The sequence below is a fragment of the Epinephelus moara genome, chromosome 19, assembly GCF_006386435.1.
Source record: "Epinephelus moara isolate mb chromosome 19, YSFRI_EMoa_1.0, whole genome shotgun sequence".
Lineage (NCBI taxonomy): Eukaryota > Metazoa > Chordata > Actinopteri > Perciformes > Serranidae > Epinephelus > Epinephelus moara.
This window is the reverse complement of record NC_065524.1, coordinates 28,630,816-28,652,287: the sequence shown is the minus strand read 5'-3', so window position 1 is coordinate 28,652,287 and position 21,472 is coordinate 28,630,816. Positions and strand designations below refer to the sequence as shown.

The 21,472-nt window shown below is 41.4% G+C and overlaps 1 protein-coding gene across 1 annotated transcript; it reads left to right on the top strand.

Moving 5' to 3' along the window:
- The first annotated feature begins 10,687 nt into the window (after positions 1-10,687).
- Positions 10,688-21,256, top strand: LOC126407234 (high-affinity choline transporter 1-like). Its single transcript, XM_050071974.1, has 8 exons — positions 10,688-10,971; positions 12,416-12,529; positions 14,499-14,654; positions 14,893-15,041; positions 17,774-17,917; positions 18,373-18,526; positions 18,755-18,972; positions 20,399-21,256. The coding sequence occupies exons 1-8, from the start codon at positions 10,788-10,790 to the stop codon at positions 20,954-20,956; spliced, it is 1,677 nt and encodes a 558-aa protein (XP_049927931.1). The 5' UTR covers positions 10,688-10,787; the 3' UTR covers positions 20,957-21,256.
- The last annotated feature ends 216 nt before the right edge of the window (positions 21,257-21,472 follow it).

The window sequence follows — 21,472 nt, the reverse complement described above, 5'->3', positions numbered from 1 at the left end:
GACTGTCTGCTGCCCTCATTTCGTCCTCCCTCCCTCCTCCCCCTCGCAATTATTATTTCAGGATGATCACTTCAGCTCTGCAGCCAGTGTCCCTCTGAGCTCACAGCACACTCGTCCTCCTCATCTCTCCGTCCACCGTACCTCCTCTGAGCTCTGTCGGCCGCTGTAGCCCCTGGCTCCAGCTGGGCTTCAGATCCTCCACCCATCCACCATGCGGTCTCTGTTGGAGAGCAGCTGGATGAAGTTTGGACCGGCCGGCCGGGACTCTCTGGACTGGTCGCCTGGACCCTCGGCTTTGCCCTCCACTGACAGACAGGCACCGGTGAGTTCATTCAAATTTAATGGGTGTGTTGGGACTAATGATTACCATCACAGTCAATTAATCTGTTCATTAATTAATCTGTTAATCATTTAATATGTTAAATGTAGAAACTAAAAAAGAAAATGCAGCAGAGAAGTGATCCAAAAAGAAGTTTCTAGAAGCACTTAACCAGTCTTGAATGCTCTCATTATTCTTACAGCCTACATTACAGATGAAAGTTACACAGTTTGCATGTGCAGCCTCTAGGGATAATTATAGACGGAAATATGAAAGATCATAAGGCAGGCATGTAAAGTCTTGTGACTTTTCACAGTAAATTAGCAACGTGACAGCATTTTGGCATTTGGCCAATTAGATTATATAACAAGGTAAATGCCAGGCATAGTTGAGGTGACAAAGTGTAGAAAGAATTTTGAAGTTTTGATTTTTAACTTTAAAACCCAAATAAATGAATATTTTCTTTATTTATTCTATATTATATTAACTGCATAATTAAAAGTTGCTTCACATTAGGACAAGTGTGATATCTGAAAGAGGTTTTCTGTGCTGTGATTTAACTTGCAATGACTGGTAATGACCCAAAACAAACCCCTTTACATACTGTACATACAAATGATGCAATAAAATAAAAGATTATCTGCTATCAATCCACTTTGCAAGAATTAAAGAGAGACCCAGCTGTGTTGAAAATAAATTGTCGCTCATCTAAACCTCATAAACTGTATATTCAATATTCTTAGTTGAGTCAAACATTCTAGTGTGTCTTCAAAAGTGCAAAACGCAATCAGGAAACACGTATTTAATCTCAACTTTGTTAGTTTACCCACACATATTATGTCGTCTGAAGCTTCCGGCATTTAAGATATTTATTTTAAGTATTACATATGTTAATTCCGATTTGATGCTCATGCTCAGAAGTCTGCGGCAACACCACTACTTGATTTTGCTTTCATTGAAATCTTAATCGGATCTTAACCTTGCGTTCCGAGCTTTATTAACATTTATGAAGTATTTATGTTAAACACATATGTAGTGCATTCAGTGACTGTGTGCTCAGTGCTAAGCAGTTTTACTGGTGCAGATTAATTCATGTAAAAAGGCCGAACAGATGTTTGTGACTGACAGCACCCTCTGTCGGCCCGATGTCACCATCTGACTTTAGTATTCCCTTTATTACTAAATGTTGGAGTTTTTTATAATTGTTAGATTCTAAGTTTCTCTGTTTTTGATTTCAGTCTCACTCACTTTCCTCTAATAACTAGATAGTTTATCACTTCAGTCTAACAGCACAGCACATTTCCTCTCCTCACTTCGACCTTCGACATAAGACTAGTTAGACCAGTTTTCTGTTCATATGTTAAGGTTGATTGTGAAATTTAATTATGGCAAGAAAAAAGGAGAATTATGTCAATTTTGATGCAATAATCACGTAATAATCTATTCTCAGGAAATCTAACCTTTTTGTGCCTGACTCACAGGGCCCGAGCTCAGGTGAGGCTATCATCAGTGCAGGATCGATCACCTACATCACCATAGCAACCGTCTCTATCCTCCTGCTCCTCATCACTGCCTTCGGCTTCCTGATATGGCGCCGAAGGTCCAGCTACGGCCTCAATGGCAAGCTGGGCTTGGCCAACGTGATCGCCCTGGAGGACCTGCAGGATCCGGAGAGGAACTGCGAGCTGCTGTCGTCGATCCGACGCAGTAGGGGTCAGCACCAGCTCCCCAGCTCCAGCTCCGAGCAGGACGTGACGGACGGGGTCTTCCTCATGGTCTACCTGCCCTCGCCGTACGAACAGACGCTCACCAGGATTGCCAGAGCTGCCAGCACGAGCAGCTCCAAGGACCTGGAGCTGCTGCCGCCGAGTCCTGGACCAGAGACAGGAAGCAGAGATGAAGAGGACGATGGGGTGAGGCTGAAGGACAAGGCAGTCATAGAGGAAGAAATCAAGGACTGAATCAAGGCAGAATGTGAAGAAGAGAAGAGAGGATGATAACATATCCAATAACCTAATCAAGGAAACGTCATCAAGACGAGTTAGAAGAAGAGATTGCCATCACTCGGCCCTGTCCTGCTGCACCAACACCTCCTGCTAAATCTGTATAGATTTTCAATGTGGTTTGGTTGTTTTGGATCCAGAACACATCATCTCCCGTCGGACAATATCCTCAGTGATTCTCCTTTCAACAGAGAAGTTCCATGCTGCAGAATGCTCACAAGTCGGAAACAGAATGACAGATTTCGGTTTCTAGGTGTCCTTCTCTTGCCAACGATGGTCTTTTGCAGGGATCAAACTTCTTATATTCCGTTACAAGACAGACCACTATGACTCCCATCTGTACCCTGCTGCCTCTTCTTTACCACCCTGCAGCATGCACAGTATAATAATGACTGAAAAAGATGCAGAACTGACTGTTTTCAACAAATCTTTTTACATCATTCCTCATACAGAGCCAAGAAAAGGCAGCGTCACTCATTTGCTCGTTTTGAAAGTACCAAGGATTGTAATATATGTACATCTGGAGTAAAATAGTTTTATTTTCTACTCTTACAATGTGTATTTTATCTGTTACACAGCTGTAGCGTCATTTTAGAGATGTATTTTATAACACTGATATTTGTAATATTTGCTGTGTGATATTCACGGTACATTCATTGTTGTCTCATTGTTTGACGTCTGAATACAATGGCTGACAATAAAGTGGAGGATTCTGATTTCTACAGTTCTCTCTCTGTTGGTTGTTCTGTAGTTTTTGGGCAGTGTTTCATCTCTCACATGTCACCAAAAAAACAAACAAACAAAAAAAGCCTTGTTATGGAAGCAAAATAGACAGGTGTTTTGTTTTGTTTTGTTTTTTTAACAGCGTCATGGCTACATAATAATGATGCCATGGGTGTTTGGCTTGGTTCCCTGTAAGCTTTAGTCTATCTCTACATTTGTCTGGCTGAGTACCAAAGACAAGAAGTAACATGATACCATTACATAATGACAGGGAAGGAAGAAGAGCCAACCAAACTTTTGCCACAGATAAACAGGCAGATAAGGAAATCCAAGTAGTTTTGTTGCCTAAACCTAACCACGACAGTTTCACAACATTAACCCTTATGCGTAAGTGGGTCAAGTGGGTATCCTTGTAATGAGAAGTTGCCATCATTTCCGGTATCAATATTATATTTATATATATATATATATATATATATATCAATATTTAAATTTTTAACTTCTCTTTTACAAATTTTAGGAAATTATAGTTGTTGTATTAGTACCCAAAGCTTACATAAGCGGGTCAAAAGTGATGTTTACAAATGCCATTTTTGTCATTTTGGTTAAGAATAATCATTTGTAGTGTATTTATTTTTTATCTTCCACTCTTTGACATTTTGAACACGGTGGCCATGGTCGCCTCACAGCAAGAGGGTTCCTGGTTCGAACCCAGGAGGGAGCCCTACTGTGCAGAGTTTGCATGTTCTCCCTGTGTCACCATAGGTTTTCTCTGGGTACTCCAGCTTCCTCCCACAGTCCAAAGACATGCAGGTTAATTGGTGACTCTAAATTTGCTGTAGGTGTGAATGTAAGTGTGAATGGTTGTCTGTCTCTGTTAGCCCTGTGATAGTCTGGTGACCTGTCCAGGGTGTACCCTGCCTCTCACCCAGTGTCAGCTGGGATAGGCTCCAGACCCCTCCCACACTTAATGTTCACTTTGCAATCTTTGTTACTTGGGGAGGCTTCCAATGCCAGGGAGGTTCAAGCACAGAATTTGGGTTCAGTGGAAACCTTACCATGGTTGGCTATGTAAGAAAGAAAGGAATGGCTGTTGCTCTTCTGAGCAGGATTCACCACAACAAAGTGGTGAATGAAAATAGCAGGAAGAACAAAACAGGAGCAATCACATTCTACACCAAGTTCAAAGGAGGTGTAGACGCCATGGACAAGATGGTTGGAATTTAAAACCGCATGTGCCAACACAGAGCTGGCCCATGGTGCTGTGGTAAAACATGCTTCACATCACCACCCTAAATGTCTACACCTTTTTCCACAGCTCAGCACCCTGAATTCAAGAGTGGCTTTACCAATGCACGACGGCTCTTTCTCCGTGAGCTCTCACAGGAGCTTGTCACACCACATATGAGGAGTCGACAAGAAGGCTGCCCCCAACTGCAAATCCCGATCATTGAAGCAATGGGAAGACATGGGGCGACAAAAGCCACAACCCAGCCACAGGAAAAAAGAAGCAGACAGGGCGAGCCGAAGAGAAAGAGGTGTCGGATCTGCCCAAGGAGCAAAGATCACAAAGTCAGCAATAGACATGGGAAATGCAATGCACCTGTGTGCAAAGACCACAGGTAGTTTGTCCCTGTTTCTAGAGCTTGAGCTGATGTATGATACAGGGAAGGAATCAAAAGTAACATTGTGTGTTACAGTTAAAACTGGCCTGACTCAGTTAAAAACTGGTTTTCAGCAGGTTCCAGTTATGTAACAAATACACAATACAATATAAAATACAAACAGAAATAATCAGCAGAGGCAAAACAACAAAATGTAGGCAGCTACATCGACATTGCAGAGTAGCGCCCTGAAATGGAGTGAGTAAAATGGGATATGGGATTTAAACCAATGGTTGCAGGTCTGTCCTTCCATCAGATAGTGTTTAAATGCGTGTCTGACATGTTTAAAAAGTACCATTCCGACGGGATTAGTTTTACATAGGGATGTGGACTAATGTCAGTTTATAAATGTAATCCGTAATATAAATGTCTGATTCGCACGGGACTCGGTTTGCGCCCTGGCGTCACCTCCCTGTCGGCATGTGCGTGCTACGTTGCTTCCTGTGAGCATCAGCTGAAGGATAATAATAATTAATGATTAGCCTAATATGAAATATTGCCCATGATCAGGATTGTGTGTACACAGCGATTAGCAATATGGATTTATATCAGGCCTACCTAACACAACCAGTCTCGTGGCTCTGAAAAGTGCTTTCTTCTCGACCTTTTTGATTGGTCTCCCACGTAGGGCTATGCGATCATTAGAAGAATGTCCACTATCACGAAGGCCAACAACACCGAATGCTTCTTCTAGCGCCTCCATCATCGAAAAAACGCGGAAAACTAGTTGTAAACGCGGGAAAATGGTTGTAAACAGGACGTGACGAAATATTTACATACATTTTTACAGAGGATCGCATTCGCACGGGATTAATATTACCCAAGCTATTTTCTCCAGACCGTTTTACAGAAGGTAAAAGTCGCCGTAATTTTTACCGACATCCGTAATGATTACAGACATGGCGCGTTCGGACTAAAATCCCTGGTAATAATTACTTTACCCCACGTCTCCACGATAAACTAATCCTGTCCGAATAGGGCTAAAGAGGGTATTACTCTGATGTAATGTGGGATCTCGTTGCGAATTTCTCGTGCCACAGGAATAAGTGGATGCAAGACTGATCAAGTGATCTTGTATTTGAGGTCACTATAGTCCAAATCTGCTGTGTTTAACTGAACTCATTGGCCTATATATACATCAGGTCTGTCTGGTTTGTCTTCATAGCCAGCAGAGGTGGAGAGAAGGTGCCACTCAACAGTTTCAAATCCAAACAAAGAAAGCAAAACACCTTATGAGAAACTGAGTGTTTCCTTAAACTGTACTGCATCTTATCACAGCATCTGCCACCCAACACTCAAGTAATAAGTAAGTAATGTTGCTTTTCAGGCTTGCTGTAATTGGCACTGCGAAAACAACAAGTGAATTTGAATTTAAAGCACAGTTGTAAACACAACAAATGGTGTTACAATATTAAAGCCACAAAAAGATAACACCATCTATGCTGTCATGTAGGAAGAAGGGCAAAGACAGACAAAAACAAACAAACAAACAGCTTGGGCCACAACATCAAGTTCGACCTGGAGCAGACTGATCATGAACTCTCTGCATGTGCGGCAGAACTTCATCTACCAATCATGGGAAACACAGCTTTCCAGATGCGGTTCAGGTGAATATAATTAGGTCGAATGAAGGCCCACGGCCAAAACACACACACATCAAAGTAAGACAGATGCACGCCCTTTTCACATGCATGACAGAAAATACTAATACTAATCTCCACTTTGGCATGTTCCGTGATGTTAGTTTTGTCCCAATAAACTTTGTAGTTGCTTATTATATATGATAGTTACATATAAATACTTTTTTATTTTTAGTTTCACGCTACATTATGGAAGAGGTTTTCTAGTAGTGCATATACATACACTTCCTTTTGCTGCTGTCACCTGGATTCCCCTGCCAGGGATCCAGAGATGAGGCTTATCATGGCTTGCACCACGGTCTCTGTGACAGCCAGCTATGGCAGCCAGCTCTACCAGCACATCCACAGCCCCACAGCCCCACCCTAGTGCCGCCTGTGCATAAGTGATATTTAGTGAGGGCAGAGTAGTGTTTGTCTGGTCATGCTGGATTACTAATCACAGGTTAAGACTGGGTGTTTGCTTTGCATGCTATAAACAAAACTATACCATCAAGCCAAACAATTACACAAGATGTAAGCACTTAATAGCGTCACATTTCAGCGTCACTTAGAAAATGTTAATGCTGCATTGTTTTCACACTGCAAATTTAACAAAGAATTAGATTTCTGGTATTCTGTCACTAAGGCCTGGTCCACATGGGCATGAGTGTTTTTGAAAATGGGGTTTTTCCTCCTTTATTCTAAATTATTAAATAAATCCAAGGCTCCCACACGTTTTCACAGACAAAATTTCAAAACTTTTTTTCCGTGACTTTTCAAGGACCCATAATATCTTTTTTTTCCCTGTCCTTGCCTGGCTAACAGATTCGAACGCTATTCAAACATAATTTCAGTTAGCTGAAGTTCAGTTAGTTATACATGAGGGGAGAGACAGGACGTGGGGGAAATGACGAAATGCACATAATGTTAAACAAAAAATGACAAGTATGTTATGTCAACAGCTTCAGAAAATTACTTTGCTGTTATGTTACATTATGTGGAATGTTATCCATGAAAGATTACTGTAATGATTTCATTACACACAACAAAATTCCATGATTTTTCTTTTCCAGGCCTGGAAATGTGATTGTGAAAATCCATGACCTTTTCAGGTTTTCCATGACAGTGGGAGACTAATAAATAATAAGCTATTGACCTCCGTCCGTGTCTAAAATCTCCACATTTTAGTGAGCTAAAATGCAGTTTGTGTGTGAGGAAAAGGAACATTTAAAAAAAAAAAACAACTAGTCCATACCCATTGAGTGCACAGTTGCCCACGTACAGTTTCGCATGGTGTGTGTTTGGGATACAGGTCATAGGAAATTGCAGATTAAATAGCCAGAGTTTTTGTGAATTTGATAGTACGATTGCTTTATTGAAAGTACAGTAGTACCATTGCCAATAGTGGGATAGTTAGTGGGCTAAAACTGTACATTAGTAGTTGAGGTAGCACATTGAAAGGCAGATAGTTAAAGTGTTTATATGTTGTATTGACTTGAAAGTGGGGCACACTGGTAGTTCACATGGGAAAGGTGTGCCTAGCCTTTGTTGCAGCGGTGGGGGATGGAATCCGGCCTTCGTTCTTTGCTGCATGTCTTCCTTGCTCTTTCTCTCCCGTCCTTCCTGTCATGCTTCACTTTCCTGTCAAATATAGGCAAAAAAACAAAAGAGGCATCCTGTTCTACATTTCTACCAAGTTTAGTAAAAATCGATATGGCGGTTAGGCCTAGATAAGAAATTAGCTCTCTAGCGCCCCCATTTTGTTTGATGGGGTCAATAATGAAGGGGTCCCCTCAGATTATGTGTGGTCATATGCCTACAAAGTTGCGTGGTGATCGGTGAAACCCTTGAGATGTTCCATGGTGTTCATTATGTCTTTAGTTTCTGATAATGACTTTAGTTGTTCTTTTATCTCAGACATGTCTGAGATAAAAGAACAACTAAAGTCATTGCCTTGAGATGTTATACACCTTTATGTGATGAGCCACGCCCTCCGCAATATTCATTGCCTTATAGAAGCTCAGTTTTAGTAAGTTTTCCAACTTTTGCCAAGAGGGAACTTTAGATATTGGTCCCTAGATTATGTTCACCGAGTTTCATGCAGATCGCTCAAACTTCCTAGGAAGAGATCGATTTTAAGTGTTTTTCAAAAAATTCAAAATGGCGGAAAATCTATATAACCAGAAGTTATGGGTTCTTGAGGCAAATTTGTTCCTCATGAGGAGAGGCATCTCTGTGCAAAGTTTCATGTCTCTACGACATACGGGGCATGAGATATGCCCATTCAAAGTTTGCAATTTCAGTCGGTTGCTATAGCGCCCCCCTTTGGCCAATTGATGTAATATTGCTTCATTCGCATCCTCCCATGACCCTCTACCACTGTGCCAAATTTCACATGGATTGACCAAGTCAGTGAGGAGAAAAACGTGGAACTGATAATGGCCATTTTATGTACTGAATGTTCATAATGGTTATCTAACAAATACTATTCTTTACATGCACATTTGACCTCAAATTATACTGTAATTATTTCCTCGATTGCACAGTTAGAGCTGCAGTGTGGTCGTTTGAATATCATAATTCCTCAAAGAAAGTGACTTGTGAATTTTGAAAAATCTCCCACTATTACAGTCGGTCTGAATCCAACACTGAAAACAAAACTTCAAATGTGGCTCTGAGTTGCCAGATTTTTTATTAGAGTTTGGCAGTCTGGACAAGTGCTGTGGTTGGTGGTCATACGGTACAGAACAGAACACATTGAGTGGAGTAACGGGCCTACCAGGCAAAGGCCCAGAGGCCTACAGTGTTCAACACGTTCTCATCCCAAGTCGTCACATATCGCTGCTTTACCTGTGGCCTTTCACGTCTATACGATACATGCTATGTGTCCTCTTGTGTCGGCCGTTGACGTTCCAGGACACCATAACCAATGCCGAACATCAACAAAAGCACATGGGTCCAGCTTCTGGGTGAAAGACCAGGGCTCATATCCACCACCCCTCCCTCCTGACACTTTCCAGCTCTTTTTATTCCATTGTTACCGGCAGCATTTCCACCTGATGCTGCCCACAGGCGTATCATACCACCCATTATCCGCAACATGCCAGGGAAAGACATGAACAACTACAAAGAGACTCAAAATGACTACAAGGAGATGCAACACCACAGAGAGATGCGTAACGACTACAAAGAGAAAGATAAAACAACAAAAAGAGGCTAAACAACTATAACATTACTGTGTGCAGCTCCTATGTTGATGATGTGGTGGGGCCTGCATGTCTGTGCCCAGGGGCCCGTTGTGTCATGATCTGCCCATGTGACTAAAAATCAAAAAAGTCTAAAATGTGTATTTTTAATGGGAAAATCGTGTCTTGTATTTCAGCAGTTGTACTGCAGGCACACAATGAAACAGGCTGCTCTGGAGAGAGACAGCAACAATAGGCTACGTTCAGGTCTGAGAGGGGAGGGGGAGGTAGATACAAGCCCCAGGCCGACAGCAGCACCGGTGTCAGCTTGCTGATTCTGCTGCAAGGCTTCAGTCTCATTTTAACCCATTCTAGTCTGGATTAGCCCTCTGCAGTAAAGCAGTACAGTGTCCTTGTTTGTGGGATATCCCTATTTCCCCATCACCATTGAGTCTTATTAGCGGTGAGAAAGCAAAAAAACAAATATCATTTTTATATGTTCAACTTTAATCCATTCAATTTGTTTATTCACAGCTAAGTTATTTATATATAAGTTAATTATTTTATTTCTAAGTGATTAGTGTGTTAACTAAATTAAAATTGGCTCAATAAATCAGCTGAAAGACTGAACTTTGAAAAAAAGTGGGAGCTCTCTGAGGCCCCTCTCACCTCTAAGAGGTGCAAAATGGTTCAGTCCACCCCTGCATTTGGATTCACGGGGTGGCCCACAGCGACTGCTTATGCATAGGGCCCAGAATTTAGTGCTATGCCCCTAATCAATGACCAGATTTGGGGATTCGAATATTGAGAATTTAAAAGGTACACCCCCAGAATTTTGTGATTTTATTGTGCCGTGATATACAGTATCTCATAATGTAGCCTAATTATGATTTTTTTTCTGCCTTGTTACTTGCGTTTCTCTCTCTTTTTTCTCATTCTGTCAGTTTCTTAAACATGAAATAGTCCTCCAGTTAATCAGACAGGCCTGTTCGGACTTGTCACAGCTGCATTACGCCACAGTGATTGTAGATAAATGCCTGATCTTAGTCCTGGTCTTCACTTAAATTTTGGCAGGGATATAGAATACAGACAGTTTTCCAGTGTAGTTTGTAACTCCTACAGCCTAAGGCTTCTCTGAAAGCCACACCCAAAACCCATACCACGCAGACGCTCGGTCAGTTAGTCATTCAGGTTGAACCAGTGCCAGAGGGAAGCTGCATGCAGCCTGGCTGCCCTCTATATTGTGTGCACTGCACCACTCCAGCACAGTCAGCATGGCTCTCAACGTCCCGGGACTCATAGCCACCATCATATTCTACCTGCTGGTGCTTGGGATCGGCATCTGGGCTTCTTTTAAATCCAAAAAGGATGAAAACAGGACGCAGGCCAACCATGCAGACATGGCCCTGCTGGGAAACAGGGGGATCAGCTTGGTAGTGGGAATCTTCACCACAACCGGTGAGTTTGTGCAGCACTGCAGCAGCTGCAACCTGCAGAGTCATCAAAACTGCATTTTAATAAACAGGTTTAAATAACGCTGCTCTTTTATTTTCTTAAGACGGAGTGTGTTTTCTTAAAGACAGTTACGAAATTGTTGATTTTTGTTTTAGTTTCGTTTATGTTTTTATATATGTGTGTGTGTGTGTATGTGTGTGTGTGTGTGTGTGTGTGTGTGTGTGTGAATGAATGAATGCTTTTTTTTATTTCATTTTACTTTATTATTCATTTATTATTTTTATTTTATTTTATTTTATTGCACAGCTTAAAATTGGCAGTAAATGAGTAACTCATTAGAATATGCTACAGGTAGATATAATAAGCTTAAACTTCAGCCCACACCTTTTGTTTTCCCTTTTAATTTAATGCCTTGGTGTTTTTTTATTTTTATTATGTGTATTACTCTTGGAAAATTGTCAACAAAAACCAAAACAAATTGCCACCACTACCTCTACAAGTACTATTTAACAACTGACAACCTCAATTTTTTTCAATATTCTTTCAAAATTTATATCCATTAATAACTTGTGAAATCCTTGGAGTCTAGGCTTTAAATGTGTTATCTGATTGTATGAGTGTTTGTTCTGTGTTTGTAAATGTTTTTCTAATTACTGTCATCTGTAACTATGTGACTATACCGCTGCTGTGTTGGCCAGGTCTCCCTTGAAAAAGAGATCCCCCATCTCAATGGGACTAACCTGGTTAAATAAAGGTTAAAAAAAAAGAAGAAAACTTTAATTTGGGGTTCTTACTGTATTTACTGTACAATATTAGCTGTTTGACTATGTTAGATTTTTGTTATACTGTTTAATTATTGATTCTGGTATTTCCAAATTCGCAGACTCTGGAACAAAACATTTTGTGTATACTTTGGATTACTTTACAGTCTTAACGTTTGAGGTTAAGCTTGTGATTTAAGGTTCTCAAACTCCTATGACTTTCAAAGCAACTGAACATTATTGTGTGTGTCATCCTGATTTGACGTTAATGTTAATCTCCCTTAGGGCAATTATTGTTGTTGTTGTTACACCCTTATGTAACAATACATGATGCTGAGTGATGAGTAATTATTAATAGATTTTACAGTATACAGTGGAATGCCTTACATTAGTTACTCAGCATTCCAGCCAAAACACAAGTGTTTATGGGTAGAAGCAGACAGATGTTGACATCTGAATGGAAGTTAAATGACTAGTGTTTATTTATTTATTTATAATTGTTTTTTTTTTTTTTTTTTTTTTTGGTAAATGGGCCATATGAGTGCTTCAGATTGTTGCTCCACTGATAAGAACAAATTGTAGGTGTGAACACACTCTTATCTGTTACAACATAACACTGATTATCTTTTTGGCTGTACATGTAAATTTGGAACTGTGAAAATGAGCTCTTTGTGTGCATCATGCAGCTACCTGGGTTGGTGGGACCTTCATCATCGGCACAGCGGAGACGGTGTACGATCCAAAGTTGGGGCTGATTTGGGCTGTGATGCCTTTGGCAGCAACTTTGGCCTTCATTCTTGGTAAGATTCTCTTTTTAAACTTGTGTTTTTGATGTTTCTTTCAGTTTAAATGGCACTTCAGCTGCAGGATTTTCACTTAAATCACCTCAACTGCTTGCGTTGCTCACACCTCAACTGAATCTTCTCCATTCAGCACTTACACATAAACTGCTATACCTCAAGATTTTTTTCAGGCTCTTTTGGGATTGTTGCAGCCTAAGATGCCTGATTTTCTAAATTTTCTAAAAATTTGCGATGCATGTTGCAATTTATTTATCTAGTTTTTTGCAATGAAATGCCAAACACTAAATAAAATTACAGATCACTGTGACTCCCCAAACAAAAGCGGCTGTTTCCCGCTACAGGACAAAAAGGAATTACGCATACCAGACTGCACTCTTTGGAATCCCTTGGGAAACCCTTTTAAAACCAAGTGACGTCAGTTATGACGACCACTTCAATCAGAAACCTCGCCCAATGTCAGCTGGGATAGGCTCCAGCTCCCCGCAACCGTTAACAGGATAAGCAGTTACGGAAAATGAATGAATGGAAGAATACAAGAATACAAAAGCATATGAAATGTGATTATCAGCAGTGTGTAATTAAGATGAAATTGAAGGCTGAGTTCAAACATAGTTGTGGTTCGAGTCAGAGTGTTGTAAGTAGGGAAGGTGCCATTGGGCCCCCCACAATTTTGAGTTGTGTTAGAGTTTCTAAACTGATGTTTTGGTATAGTTTTACTTTTGGTAAACACATTAGCCTTCCTCAAGATCACTGTTTTTGAATTTTTCGTTTAACGTTAAGGCATGTTAGATGAACAAAGTTTTCTTCATGAAACTAACTTAACACGGAGTGAGTACAAAATGAATACAAATGGTCATTTTTTAAGTGAAGCATGCCTTTAAGTCACAGATCGCTGTATCACAGCTGTAGTGCTAGGAATGATGCATTCTTCTCAAAGATGTGATTGGTTGTCACAGATAATGCCCTTTTGTGAGCCTGCAAGGTGTGGACACTCAGTGGAAATGAAATGAATGGCATCTCAATATGAGACTGTGAAAGCACTGTAGTTGTTTGTTTGATCACTCTGTGGATGCAAGCTTGAGACAGATGCAAGTCAACACTGCTGCACTGTTGCATTTTTAGTGCTGTGATGATCCCTTTCATTTCTGGCATTACAGCATACTTGTGTTGGGTGAGAGATGTGATCTCTGATGGGATTAACCACGAATCTGGGGGTGTGTCCACAAAGCAAGTACAAAGATTTGCTGCTAGTCACAAAATCCTGAGAAAATTCTTAGATTTATGACGTTTTCCAAGAATTTCCCCTTAAAGTTAAGATTAGCCCTTAACAGAGCTAAAGTGAAAGCCTTTTAAGAGGCTTAAGAGTTTCTTAACTAGAGAAGAAAATGGTGTAAAGACAAAGAAGTAGGAGGAACTTTCTCCCAGTGACAATGACGACATGCGGTGCCACTGATTAGATTGTGCAGGGATAATGTTTGAAGGTTAATCTGATTAGAGATGCTCAGCCATCTTTCACCCATCACAGTAACATTATAGAACCAGAAAAGAAAGTGATCACAAGGCTAAGATATTTTGTAACTGGAAAAATGCAGCAGTGCAGCAGTGATGAACTGGGACTGTCTCAACCTTCCATCAGCAGAGAGATCACACTAACAATGACAACACTTTCAGTCTCATGTGACTGGATGTCCACCTTGCAGGCTCACAAAAGGACAACCAATCACACCTTTGAAAAGACTGTGTCATAGCTACAGGGTCAACTTCAACCCCCCTACCAGGGTAAAAGTTTCTTACCCTTCCTCACTCAAAGTTGCTCTGAGAACTTTCCGAACTCACTCCTAAGCTAAGACCTCTTACTGAATACTTTTATGCCAAGTTAGGAGCTCTCTGATAGTATTGTCTATCAGTATTGTAGTATTTGTGAATAAAGGCTCAGAACTGCGTCTTCTCTACTTCTGTTTTCAAGGTGGTCTGTTCTTTGCTGAGCCAATGAGAAACAAGAAGTATGTTACCATGATGGACCCTTTCCAGATCAAGTATGGAAACGGACTGAGTGGACTTCTGTCTGTGGCACCTCTGATGTCAGAAGTTATTTGGGTCACATCAACACTGATAAGCTTGGGTAACAATTTATCAGACTACATCTTCATCTATTTAAACATCTGTCTGTGTACATACTCTGCCTTAGCTGTATGTGTGTACGTTTGTGATTGTGAAATTCAGCCCAAATGTTTTAGTGCTTTTTAGTTTGCTCTCTGGTTGGCTGATCTATGAAGTGTTAGTTTCCTTGCTTGAATGTGTCTCCATGTGTGTGCGCTATTTGTGTTTTTTAAGTGTGCATGGCAAACTGTGTTTCATAGGAGTAACCATGAGTGTGATCCTGGATTTGTCCTACGCTGTGTGCATCTGGATTTCTGCTGCTGTGGCCATCACCTACACACTGCTGGGAGGTCTCTACTCTGTGGCCTACACAGACATCATACAGCTCACTCTCATTTTTGTCACTTCGGTAATTTGGTCAACCACATCTCAGTTCATTTGGATTCACTGCCGTTACAATGAATTCCAAGGGTGACTCTTTTTTTTTTTTTGACAAAACATGATCCTGTTCTGCCGTAAATTTTAAGAGGGTTTGCAGGAGAGATAGAGTCAAAAAGTTCTTTAAATGCCTATCTTAGAAAGTTACACATTAGCGCTTATATTCTCTCATGGTTCTATGTCACACAGTCTCTGTCCTCTACTGGACTTGACGGATCATACTCTCCTCCAATCAGAGGCACGCATTGCCACACTGAAATTTGCATAATTGTAGCCAGCCAATCAGGACATGCCTATCCAAGTACTTATGCAGCCCACAGTATATATAGGGAATGCATAACATTCTTAGCATCCTCATCCTTCAGCTATCAGAAATTTGCCCATTAATTATAAGTCAGTCATAATCAGTGTAGCTGGGTCGATGTTATGTTACGTACTCATCCCAAGTCATCAAATATTATGCGCTAGGTATCTCTCATAGTCTGCTGTTGACATTCCAGGATGGGTCTTAGGTTTAGGCAACAAAAGCACATGGTTAGGTGTAGAAAAAACATCATGGTTTGGCTCTACATTAATATGGGAAGCAAACACCAGCCTCCTGGGTGGAAGTTGGGTTTTTTTGGGGGTCATCCACCACCCCTCCCACACACCCTATAGGGACTTTACAGCTCCTTATATTAAGTTGTTACCGGAAGCGTTTCCAAGTGATGCTGCCCAGTGGCGCATCATACCAACACAACTGATGCCATCAGCGTTTTGAACCGATGCCATCTGTCCGTGTATCATACTACCGCGACAGGTGCCGTCTGGCTGACCAGCAGCATATCATAACACCCTGAAAGGTTCCGTCCAAGCGCATTACACATTGACACCACCTGTTGGTGTATCATACCACTGTACCACCAGATAGCTTCTAGTGTCGGTGTCTGACACCGTAATTACTACAAGAGTGGCAGTATTTGACCACTTCGGAATGAGAACAGGCTAATATGTCGCCCTCATCCATCAGGCTTCACCCACTGTATCCATAGAGTCCAAAAGAGGGCCGAGTCTGTGGGAGATAGAACGCAGGTACAATATTGTAACCCAAGTTCTATAAGCAAGTAGAGTCCTCTACTTAGGGGCGCTGTCGCTCCTACGCTGCTTGCTGAAGAGGACATGGGATGCTGAAGCTGTCATAAGTGTCCATATGTGGCTCTGCACATATTTGGGTAGGCATGTCCTGATTGACTGGCTACGTTTATGCAACTGTCAGTGGGCAAATGTATGCTTGTGATTGGAGAAGAGCATTATCCACAGAGTCCAGTGGAGGGCTCCGCCTGTGCTAATAAAACTAGGATTACAATCTTGTAACCTATGTTATGACTCGTGTACAATAACTGTCCTCAGAATATGATCATTTTCAGCCTCTGGTCAATAGTTTGAAATTTTCCACCAAGCAATACATGACTTCAACGGGACTACAACAAACTACAACGGATCGTACGCCCGTGACATCATAGGTGATAGAAACATGGGATTTTGACTGGCGGCAGAGCTCTTCACACACATAAAGTGTAAATATAAACAAATCAGTTGAGTCTTTCCCCTTTGGATGAAATGGCCAGTCAGGCTACATGCTATGGAGAGAGTTTAAGAGGTCCTGATCGCCTTCGGTACGACGAGAAAGTGAAAATGATAGGAGGTGTGTGTCCTTTTCAGCTGCCAGCTTCTGTGTGGACGAATGACCCTGTCAATTCATTCATTCAATTCATGTCCTGTTGATTCATTACTTAACATTCATTAGAATTGACTTCTTGGCTTTGAACATCTCATGTTATTGTTGAGATCAACTGACTTTAGCTAGCTAGCTAACGTTAGCCAACTAACCTGTGATGAAGTGCCTGCCACAGACGTAACGTTAGGTGTAGTGACTGGCTGGATCCCACAGCTTTCCATCTGTACCCTGCCGTTTGATAGCTGTGAGCCACAGATTTCTTTCCCCATTCTTCACTCTATCCGGGAGCAAAGAAAATCGCAATTCTGTTTTTTTTTTTTTTATTGTTTGCTGTGCAGTGAACGACGCAGCAACTTTTTGGCATTATGAACTCCTAGCCACAACTAGCGTCTCTCCCAGGTCGAGTTCAAAACTTTCACCTATAAGGGGGCATGGCCGTTGTTACGGCAGTGAGTGACGTTGCGTTGAAGTCATGTATGTTGGGGCACTCTTTCAATTAAGAATTGCATGTCCATAACGTTGGGGGATTCACCAAAATGTATAAATATATATTTTTTAAAAAGACTACTCAAAATCAAAGAAGCAAAGGGCCATGATGCCCTGACTTTATTCTCTTGCATGAGTCAAGCCCCAAAAAGGCTGGTTCCTACACTTCCCATAATGCAATTCAATAGCATCTTTTATTATACCCTCCCTGCCTTTTAAATGCCAATTTCTTTAATACCTCACACCTCCAGTTTGTGAGAACAGGTTTTCTATTGAAAATGTACAGCCAGGCTGACATAACTTTGGTGACATCACTTTGACATCATCAGGGGTTATTTTATCAGACTTTAGAAATCTGCATCCACAGCCACAGCTAGCAAACGTTATTTAACTGTTTCATAGTTTGAGTGTTTGTGATGATTAAAGTAACTTTCGCATGATAATTGTTAACATGCTCTACTTCTGTATGACAATCTTTGGTGCTTCTATCGACCCCTTAGTGGCTGTGCGTCCCCTTCCTCCTCATGAGTCCCACCTCGGTTGACATCACCACCACATCTTTCAACCACACCTTCCAGCCTCCCTGGGTCGGCACTCTGACTGCAGACAGAGCCTGGAGGTGGCTTGATATCTTCTTGCTCCTGGTAAGGTAATAAAGCATTTAATGCTTTGAGACTAATCAAGACTGATGCATGGGCACAAAAAGAGGTTGATCTCAAGTGAGATGTGCAGCAGTGGAAAAAGGTGACTTGTGAAATGAAAGTGTCAAGTTGGTGTATACGAGGTAGCAAGGAAAAGGAACCAAAGGAAGGTAACTGTGCGGGCATGGAAGGATCAATGATTTATTGGTAAAGTGATGATGCATAAGCTTTCAAGTAGGGGTAGCAAGTCCAAACAGAAGTAGTTGTGATTTAAGGTAAGGGGTAAGATAAACCTTTAGTGTCCCTGAGGGTCAATTTGAGATACAGACAGTAGTCACAGAATCCAGTATCACACAGTATCAGGGGTAAATCATGGACAATTAGTGGTCACTGCTGGTTAAGATAAGCGATAGCAGACAGGACAAAGGACGATCTGTAACAATCTGTTTCCCTCCCAGAGTGTAGGAGACCTCGGTTTCCAGGACTTCCACCAGAGGACACTATCAGCCTCTTCCTCAACCACAGCTAAGCTGCGATGTTACGCTGCAGCGTTTCTCATCCCCACGTTTGGAATTCCTCCTGTTCTCATTGGGGCAGTAGCTGCATCAACGGGTAAAGCAGTTGTGTTAAATACCTTTAAACTTTAAATTTAAACTTGAGTCATATTCTATCCAAAATTGACTAAGTAGAAAATATTTCTTTATGAAAATAAGTGTAGGCTCTTCAGACTTGAATTTAGTTTAGAAAAACATCACAGTGTCTGGCAGTAGGTTCTCATGACTCACCTTACTTAACAGTTTGTTTGATTAATCCTGAATAATTGTCTCTTCTGTTTCTTAGACTGGAACCTGACCTCATATGGCTCTCCACCTCCGTTTGAACGAGGTCAGACCGGTTTGATTCTACCTCTCTCCCTACAGCACTTAACCCCGCCCTACATCTCCGTCATTGGCATTGGAGCCGTGGCTGCTGCTGTCATGTCATCAACTGACTCTGCCCTGCTGTCTGCTGCCTCGATCTTCTCCTCAAATATTTACAAGAAGATCCTGAGGACAAAGGTAAAAATGAAGACAAGAGAATGAAAGGTCATTAAAAGGGTGCACCAATGGCCATTTGCGCCATCAGGTGCAGCCACATTAATCCATCATTGAACAGATGGAAAGGTTGCTGTCAGTCTCAGTTTATTTAGAATTTCAGTTCTTTTGAAACAAGCAGCACGAGTGGAAACGCCAGTTCTAAAATTGATTGCTTTTCCGAAAGGATGGATGGGGATGTGAAATAAACAGGGACACTGACAAGGAATTGGAAACACAGAGTTTTCATTACATGTAGACCTGATATGTTATCAAAATATACAGTTTTAAACATCATAGAAAACACAGTAAACTGTAAATACATATACCATCATCTGCATACTAAAATGCACACACACCAGTACATATACCACAATACATGTACTACAATAGACAAACTAATATACACATACCACAACAATACACCAACACACGTCCACTAATACCCTTAAAAGTTTGAGCGCAATTAGCAAAGAGTGGGTACAGCTCTGGTTTGCTTTTATATTTAACCTTTGTTGTGAAGAATTTTAAATTTGTAATCAGTTTGATATCAGTTGATAATGCGTTCCAGAGTTGACGGCCAAGAAAGGACAGCAGAGGAGATACCCGCACACCAATTTAACTCGGCTGGACAGCCACAACAAAGGTTGACAGAATGACATCAATGCAAAAGAATGTCAATTTATTTAGGACATCTGTGCACAAAAGAAAGGTGATCAAATCAGTGCAAAAAATAATTTCAAAAAGTGAATTAAAACAGCAGCAAACATTTCAGTTCTTGACTTGTTAATCTTTTTTGTGGCTGTCCAGCCCAGTTGCACTGGTGTGTGGGTATCTCCACTGCTGTCCTTTCTTGGTTGTCCATTGTACTGATGCACCCAAGTAGACGCAGTTTCACAGCAGCCGACAGCTGACTGATCAAATTTAGATTTTTAATGATTTTTTAACCTGAAACTGCTTTATTCAGTGTTTTTTTTACCAGTTTAAATCACTGGGTCCATTTGTTTTGGAGAGGAGGAGACCTCTATGGATTATTCAGCTCCCAGTAGAAAACCTCCTGAAAAATGAACACTGAAGGAATTCCAACCTGGGACTTGCACTTGGCACATGGGGGGAAAGTTTCAACTGGTAGCAATCTGCAATCCTTACCGCTGGGAGCCACTAAACCCCCCTAAATGTTATGCACTGCTCCTTTAAAAGATGCAGCAAGGTAAGAGAAAGATGTTCCGCCTGTAGGAGCTCAGGGTTTATCCATGATTCTGTCCCTACAGTAGGTGGGACAGGCAAAAAAAGATAAAAAATAAACTAGGTAGTAAATAAGAGATGTATGGTAAAACAGAAGAACTATTTTCTCAGTCTGCTGCTGCTGCTTACCCTACAGTTATCCTCTTCCCACTGCTTTTCCTTGTAGGCATCACAGAATGAACTCGGATGGGTGATTCGTATTGCTGTGGTTGTATTCGGCCTGGCTGGCACGGCGCTCACCTTCCTGCACACAGGTGTCATGGCTTTCTGGGTCCTTGGTGGAGAAATCGCCTACATCATGATGTTCCCGCAGCTGGTCTGCGTGCTTTTCTTCAACATATCCAACGGTTACGGTGCTGCCACGGGCTTCGTGGTGGGGTTTCTATTCAGGCTTTTGTGCGGAGAGCCCTTGCTGGGGATACCACCCGCCATCCATTTCCCAGGATGCACCCTTGAAGATGGTGTTTATGTTCAGTATTCCCCTATCAGGACCATCTGTATGCTGATTGCTTTTGCCACCACGTTGCTGGTCTCCTACCTGGCTGCTCTGCTCTTCAACAAAGGACTCATACCTGAGAAGTGGGACGTGTTTCAGATTAAAGTCCAGAAACCTCCACTGACTGAAATTCCAGCAAATGGTGTCAGCAGAGACGGAATAAACAACACAAAACCTCTGTGTGAGGATGGAGGAGTCTCAGATCCCATGTTGGAAGCAAAGTGTTGACATTTGCTAAATTACCTCATACTGTATCCTTAATAGGACACTAATCACGGGTAAAGTAAAAACAGTAAACAGGAAAACAAAACAAGAAACAACTAAGGAAGTAGAAAATGAACTTCATTGTATGTATCGTATGGGTGAATAATAAAGGTAATAATATGAATATTCAAAGTAAGAAAAATGTTTAAAATATTTCCTCAGCATCGTATATGGAAAGTCAGTCCTAATGTTTTATGGATGATGGGGGTACGCACAATTTTTAAAATGTATTTTGACAAATAAAACAGGCTTCGGTAATGGAGTGAGCAGTTTGATTGTAACTTATTGTCTACGTTTTTTAAGGCTTTTTGCCTTTAATGTACAGGATAGAGTGAAACGGGGTGAGACAGAGAGAGAGAGCGAGGGGTGACATGCAGCAAATGGTTGCAAGCCGGAGTCAAACCTGTGACTGCTGTGGCGAGGTATCGCCATTGTTTTCTTCTGGTTGTCTATCCAGTAATTATTAACACATTTCACACA